The 8,132-nt window shown below is 34.8% G+C and overlaps 1 protein-coding gene across 4 annotated transcripts in view; it reads left to right on the top strand.

Annotated features, from left to right (window-relative positions):
• The first annotated feature begins 35 nt into the window (after nucleotides 1–35).
• LOC143222304 (polycomb protein eed-like) overlaps nucleotides 36–8,132 on the top strand; it is a 33,906-nt gene continuing 25,809 nt past the window's right edge. For all 4 annotated transcript variants that reach the window (XM_076448650.1, XM_076448648.1, XM_076448649.1 and 1 more), the window contains exons 1-2: nucleotides 36–171; nucleotides 7,592–7,738. In XM_076448650.1, coding sequence (XP_076304765.1) covers nucleotides 64–171; nucleotides 7,592–7,738 — 255 coding nt within the window. In that variant the 5' untranslated portion in view covers nucleotides 36–63. The remainder of the gene's footprint in view (nucleotides 172–7,591; nucleotides 7,739–8,132) is intronic.

Here is an 8,132-nt window from a genome sequence, read left to right as displayed (position 1 = left end):
ATAAAGTACTAATACATTTGTATTCAACACCAACACTAGGGGTCTATTTAGCGGGCGCTTAAAATGTCAGATCGAGAACAATTGTTACAAACAATGAAAATTTCTAAGCCGAAAGTTGGTGCACAAAATTCTGATCATTCGACTCACACAGAAGAATCAGGAGATGAAAATGTGAACCTTTTAGCTTTTGTTTATCTGTCTCATTTTAATATACGTCTGCATTTAAGAACTAACGATCAATCTTCTCGATTCACAGTTTTTCATTTTTAGTTATATTAAATTGTAGGTTTTCAGTCTGAGCATGTTACATTTCTGTTATCATTATTGAACAATGTTTTACTGTTAGCTTATGCTCTGTTATTAGACTCAGAGTTATATATTTTTATAATGTAAACATTAGTGTTATTCTAGTACTGTGATATTGTTAGGGCTCAATTATTAAAATTACATCTGATCCTGTTAGTATTTCATACAATGATACTATTTGTAAAGGCCAAGACATTAAAAGTAAAATTAACTTGAAATATTTTTAGTTGCACGCGAGAATTCGTTGTTTCTGTGCATCTTAATTTTATTTTTTTCTTTATTCTTTTCAGAATACTTAGTTATATGTTTGGTATAAATGTATTATTTCCACAAAGAAAATACTATTGACAATGGCTGGTTTGTGTACCTATTTCAAATTCTTTGAAAGTTAAAGGAGAAATTATGGAATTTATATTCCATGGAGAGTACTTATTTGCATTGCTAACAGTGCCATTTTCTTTCACTTTGGTTATCCACATAATGATCAGTTTTTGTTCTATTAATCTTCTGTTGGATATTAAGACTTTCCTTTGTATGTTGAGAGTGGGGAGTTGAAAACTACAATAGAAATGAAAATTTTGTTATTTTTCTATTCTCTAGTCTTGAATATATATTTTTTTCTTTTATTGCATTTTTTTTTTATACTTATATATGTAGAAACAGGTTTGGATACCACTTTAAATTTCTAAATGCTTAGATATGGAAAATCATCATTATCAAGAATTGAAAAAAAAATTGTTGCTTTTGGGTTTTGGTGGGAAGTTTGTATAAAAGAATCATTTGGAGTCTTGCCATATTTTTAAAATTTACTGCAAAATATGTTAAGACTTCTCTGTCTGCTGGTTAGAATATGTGAATGTATCTTTGCTTAATATTTTCAAAAATATTTTGAAGTTTGCCTAGCAACTGTACATAGATGGATCAGAAATATGATTACATCAGTCATGGTCTTGAACAGATTTGATAAAATTGCAGAGATATGGATAATAATCACTTATGGAGATATTTCTCAAATATAGTGATGTTTTCTACAGTTACTTTTTCTATTTAAGTGATTGGAAGTTTTCTAATTCTGTACTCAAGTGATGAAAACTGGGTACTATACAAGTTAAAAAAGATTAATTTTATGAGACCTATATGTGTTGATTTAATCAACATTGTATGATTAATTTTACTACACTGTGAAAAAATAACCAGATGAAAATGTATAAAACTTCAGTTACATTCTACAGATTATATAGCTTTTGAAATTAAAATATCCTATTTTTATATACATGATTTTCAAAATTTCATTGTAATTTTAAAGAAAAAGTTAAAATGCTGGTCTTTGTTGTAATACTTATTTTTGTTTTCCTACATTTTTGAAACTTTCCTATAAATAAAATTATTTTGTTTTTATTTGAAAAACAGTTAAAAATGCATGTAGTTTCACTGTTGACTATCACCAGTATACCATAAAAATAATTATATGTGAATAAATAAAACAACTTTTCAAAAGTTGTTAATACAAAAGTTTAATATACATAACATGTGCCAAACCCTGTTTAACATTATTTTACATAATATGACTTTCAATTATTTTGGTGATTTTTTTCTATCCATTAAAGTAATAAACTGGTATGTTCCATTGGAACAAAGTGTAACACAGCAATTTTTTAGCAAAGTAAAACTTCATATGGTTTAATCCAAGATGGTTTAACTATCTTGTTTTGCAAAATATATTTTAACGTTATAACTGATGTGCAGAATGATAAAGCATACTTTTAACAAACTTTAAAGGAGGAGAGCTTTAATTATACTAGAAGTTGTTCACAGACACCTATTTCTTCTAGTTTCATGATGCAGAGCTAAGCATTTCTCTTTAGTCAGTATATTGCTGAACTGAATGCCTCAGTGACTTTTACAGTCAAAAACACCTGAAAAGCTTTCATGGTGTGTTTAGGTCTGACTTTTTGAAGTTGAGTTATAGGTAATTAAATCACACTTTAACAACTGAAGTTGAAGAACAGTGATTGTCTAAATATTGATAAAACTGTTTTTTTTTAATTTAGAGAGATAAATTAGTCACTATTTTGATAAAAATTATGAATTTTCTTTTGAAGGTACAAGTAGAGTATGGCAATTAACTGTATTAACAAGAGCTCAATTGTTAATGGAGTTTACACAGTTGCAGTAATTGCTTTAGGCTTGGTTTAATTGTTATTGATACCTTTTCTCAAAATATTTTTCACTATTTTGTTTGTTTGTGTAATTTTATTTTTTGATTGATATATTTTTTTTCCCTTGTCTTGATAGTTTTATTTCTAGGTGGTAACTGGTGGTGTGAAAAAAACTATATACCCTTAAAACTGGAATATGTTATTTTCCCCAAAAGATGTCAAATCCTGCCTGGAGAGGTCTTGTGTTTTAGTCCCTCATATCACTGTTCCACTACTGTGTTGTCTGTGAGTCAGTCAGTGAGTACACACTGAAATGATGTTATATAAGGGGTACTTAATGGTGGTAATTTGTACTGTCATAACTTTTGGTAAAGCATGAGCAGGCTGTGAATCATAAGGAGATTTATGCAACATGACATATGAATTTCAAAAGCAGGTAATAAAAATATCTGTTACTCGTAATTTGGTTTTATTTAATTTTGAAACAGAACACTTCTAGGGACCCTGTGGAAGTACATCTAGTACATACCCCTCTAGAGGTGGATTCCTGTATGTAGTGAGGGAACCTCTCAGAGAAGGTTCTGTAATTTCTTTACCTCCTCCGAGATCTGAACGTCCACCTATGTTTCCTGCAGATGGAGACCTTGGGCTAGGATCAACCAAGTACCAGTGTTGGACGTACTGAACTGGTGTTGTGAATGTTATATCTAATGTTGATGTTTGGGTATAGTGCTTTCGAAAACATGGCATTGCTGTAATGTTTCTGACTGGCATTTTATTATGAATACCCTTCTTCATGAACAAAAAAAATAGTAAAAAACAGATCATTGGAAAATGACCACTTATGGATGACTGTTATACAGTTCCATCAAAGTCAGACTTAACACCTCGATTTCTCATTCTACATTCATTGTCTGAGAAATTGCAGGGGCAGATGTTCTCTTTTTTATTCAAAAGGAATTAAAGGGACTTGTTGGATCCCCCAAGTGAGTAAGAAAGCTGCACTCAGGAGATATTTTGGTGGAAGCATCTTCACCAAAACATGTCAAACTCTCCTCCTAATTTTAAAGAGCATTAGAAATATACCCATCAAGGTAACTCTCCATGTTACCCTAAATTCCTCAAGAGAAGTTATTGCTGAGAGGGACTTGAAGAACATTCCTGAGCTGTAGATCCTCACTGGTTTTTCTAGCCAAGACATTTCTGCAGTGAGCTGAATCTCCACTTGCAAAGATGGAATTATGATGCCTATTAATGTTTTGATTTTGATATTTACATTATCATGTCCACCTGTCACAGTTATGGAAGGTTACCTGAACTGTAAGGTATGGCCATATCTTCCTAACCCTCTCAGATATTTCCAGTGTCAGAAGTGCTGTCACTCAAAGACATCATGTCATGGTTCTTTAACATGTGCTTGTTGTGTTGACAAAGACCACAATGTTTACCAATGCAAACTGGAACCACACTGTGTTAGATGTAGTGATTCACCCCTCTTACTCCAGTTCTTGCCATAACTGGGTGGAGGAGAAAGAGGTTCAATGCTTGATGACTGAACAGTATCTCCTACCTAGAGGCTTTGAAGCTATTGTTCCCCTCCTCCATCTTGGATACATGCTTTTGTATTCCATTCCACTGCCACCATGGAAGTGCAGACAGATCTCTCCGTGCCTTCAGCAGAGTCATTTGAAAAACATCTGAAGAGTGTTTTGTCCATCATGGTTAAAAGGGTTGACTAATCTACATATACTTCCATTTCTGTTTGTGCCACTCCTTCCAGTGACTGCTCGGATCCACTTCCTTTGGATACAGGTTTGGATGGTTCCTTGTGTCCATTTTCTTCTCCAACCCCAAGATGCAAAACGATTATTTGCTAATGCTCTCAGTTACTGGAATCTTTGTCCACAGACAGAGACATGCCTACTTGTCCAGGGCAGGATCTATGGAGGTTGATAGATCTCTGTCCAAAAAAAAAGTGGTCAGAAACAGAAGGGTTCCCCACCCCATTCTCCTCAAGATAAATAAAAATGGCTGCTTTGATACAGTGAAACTGTCAGGATTTTTGTTTGAATATATATAATATTAAGGATTTGATTGATTCTTATCATCCCATGTGTGTCTCCCTACAGAAAACATTACTGAAACCTGCTGATGCATTAATCTTTCAGCAGTTTTCTTTGTGTATAAATGACAGGCTGTGTGATAGACAAGTGCATGGAGGGGTGGCACTGCTGGTCAATCAGCATGTGCCTGCCCTGTCTTTGCCACTTGATGCACCCTTGTTGGCCATAGCAGTCCATGTTTCCTTGGGTTGTACCATCACTATTTGTTCTCTCCACCTGTCTCCTGAAGAAACGTATGATCAATCAGATCTTGATACCCTCATTGGGTATTACCATCTATTTTTAAAACGGGGATTTTATGGACAAAATTCCCTCTGGGGTGGTGCTCATATTGATGGGAAGGGTCATTCTACAGAGTGTGCTTTCAGTTCATAATCTTTCTCTTTCGATACTGGTCCTTTTACTTATTTTCATGCATCTAGTCAGTTTTCTAGTACTATTGATCTCTATCTGCTCCCCTTCACTTTTCTCTTACCTTTCTTGGACAGTTGACAGTAACACATTGGTCAATGATAATTTTGCTCTTATTTTGAGAGAGACTGGGCATAGTTGATGCCACCCGACCTACACACTTTGATGGAAGTTGGACCAGGCCAACAGGCTTTCTTTCACTGCTCTCTCAGGACACTATATTGTCATCATCTGTAAGCCATCAGTAGACAACATGTGGCAGCAGTGTATTCTTAAAACCTCGACACTTATTCCACAGTATCCTGACCTTTGGTGGAATCCTGCCTGCAACATGGCACATAAGGCTCATAAACAGGCCTGGGATACCTTTCACAGCTATCCCACACTGCTCTTTAGCAAGCCTGTGCACATGCTTGGTAGATGAGATGTCAAAGCCAGAAGGAATTTTGGATTAAGTACACAATTAGCATTTCTTCTACTACCAAGTTTGGAAGGTCAGTGGGTAGTACACTTTTGATCTTGCTCTTCAATGGCTAGGAAGTTGCTGATGCCCAGATCATCATTGATACTCTTGGCAAAAGCATTTTATGTGCATCTAGAACTTCTGCTTCATCTCCCATTCGTAGTGATCAAGACTTGGGCATAACAGTTATCTCTTTCCATTCTGGCTGATTGTCTCTATGACTATAATCACCCCATTACACTGGTGGAACTCAAGCTTGCTCTTTATTGGTCTGGCAGTACATCAGTTGGATTTGATGATATTAATTATGAGATGCTGCACCATCTCTCTCCTGCCTCTGTTGCTACTCTTTTGGTTGGTTTTAACTGAATCTTGCAGGAGAATGCTTTTTCTGATGCTTGGCACTGGGCTTCCATTCTTCCTTTTTCCAAGCCTGGGTAGGATCCCAAGATTCCTTCAAACTACCATCCAATTGATTTGATGAGCTGTCTCTGTAAGATCTAAGAGAGAATAGTTAATGCCCATCTTGTTTGGTTCCTTGAATCAGATAACCTCCTCTCACCCACTCAGTGTGGGTTCCGAAGACAGTGCTCCATCATGGACCACCTGATTCGACTTGAAACATCAATCAGGGAAGCCTTTCTCAAGTGATAGCATCTTGTTTCTGTATTTTTTTACCTTGAGAAAGCTTATGATACAATGTGGAGGTATGGTGTCTTGCAAGACCTCAACTCGTATGGGTCATGTATATGCTCATTTTTATCAAAAGTTTTTAATGGACCAGAGATCCTAAGTTTGTGTGGGTTTGACACTTTTCTGTTCTTTCCCACAGGAATATGGAGTATCTCAGGGCTGTGTCTTAAGTGTCACACTTTTCAGTATAAAGTTTAATGCCATCACTGTTACTGTTGCAAATGGACTCTGTCAATGACTTCCACATCTTATGTCAGTTGTTGAGCATGAGGTTTATTGAGCAGCAGCTTCAGACTACCCTCAGTTGCTTACTGAAGTGGACCACACCAAATGGTTTTACATTTTCTCTCTCTAAAACCATTTGCATACACTTTTGCCACCAACATGTATTCACCCCAATCCTGAACTTTATCTCTCTGAAGTTGCATTTCCTGTGATCCCTGAGGCAAAGTTCTTTGGCCTAATGTTTGACTGTAAATTTACTTTTATTCCACATATCAAGCAGTTATGCATCAAGTGTACAAGGACACTAGACATTCTCTGTGTTCTCTTTTCAACTTCTTAGGCAGTTGCTCTAACTATTCTATGCATTGGTTACTGTTTTTTAACTCATTGGTTTCTTTTGTCTGGGACTGGTGCACAAATGTATGGTCTGTTTACACTGAAGTCACAATAACCCACATTTTACTGCGGTGCCATTGTTATGACCATGGGCGACAGCACCATTTTAGACATATTTTTACTATGGGCTTATCCCTGACATTGGATAGTGACATTGTTCACCTAACAAATGTTTTTTAATTCTATTTAGGTTTTTACCTGATGTAGGGCCACTGTTTTTTTTTTAAATTTAATTTCACATTATACTTTATAATAATTTCACTGTTTTTTTTTTAACTGGTTGTTTGGCATAGATAATCTAGTTGCTTTGCATCATAAAGTGCCAAATAACAACTAGTACATACCAATCATTCTTTATACGTAGATATAGTATGCCATATCCATAATTAAATACTCCCCCTTATATCTTGAGAAAAGAAAAACTCTAGAATTATGTTTGTTGAAGTTTTTATAAAATAAAATGAAATAAACTTGTCACATACAGTATAGATATATATGTACAAACATGTTTTTTAGTTATTTTTTATGTGTTTTTATTAAAAGGTTACTAATAGATCATAGAATTTCTTTTTTATGGGATTATAACACTGTCAAGAAAATGTGGATTAAATTAGTTTTGAACTGAGATTTGGGACCTACTTCTAGTTTGAGATATGATTACAGTGTTTATTCATTTCAATATTAAATGTTCATGATGTTTTTTTGTGGTCTGAAGACTGACTGGGATGACTTCAATAGCCAAATGATCTGTTACATTACTGATTGATGATTTTTTAATTTTATAAAGGTCAAATTACTTCAAATAATCTGTTTAGGATGAAACTTCAAGTGTTGGTAGTGCTTCAACAGCTGACAATACTTCTCGGAGTGAGACACCCACTAATAGAGGACGTAGACGAGGAAGAGGAAGGTGTCGGTATCGTCACTGTAAGCTAGCATTCAAGTGTTCAACATATGTGAAGGTAAATCTGTATTTAACTGTTACTACCTTTGTTAATTATTGTAACTGTAAGGTAATGTAATTTGGTTGTCATAATTATGTCATTTGTTTAATATGGATGGGAACCAATTCTGTAACATGACTGAATAAAGGATCTTGACATACTGGTGGATAAGTCACTCAAGCTAGTTGTAAAATCACTAGAATTTTAGGGTGAATTTATAAACATATTGACAAGAAGCCAAAACACATACATATTTTTATACAAATCATTAATAGTACCCCAATGGGGTACTGTGTACAATTCTGGTTATCTTGTGTGAAAAAGGAGGCTAAAGGAAGGGGTTTAAAGAAAGGCTATCAGGTTGATTTTGGGGATATAAGGGTTAATTTATAGGGATAATTTAAAGTCTATT

Source organism: Tachypleus tridentatus, chromosome 8 (genome assembly GCF_004210375.1).
Source record: "Tachypleus tridentatus isolate NWPU-2018 chromosome 8, ASM421037v1, whole genome shotgun sequence".
NCBI classification, from domain to species: domain Eukaryota; kingdom Metazoa; phylum Arthropoda; class Merostomata; order Xiphosura; family Limulidae; genus Tachypleus; species Tachypleus tridentatus.
This window is presented reverse-complemented; position numbering and strand designations above follow the sequence as displayed.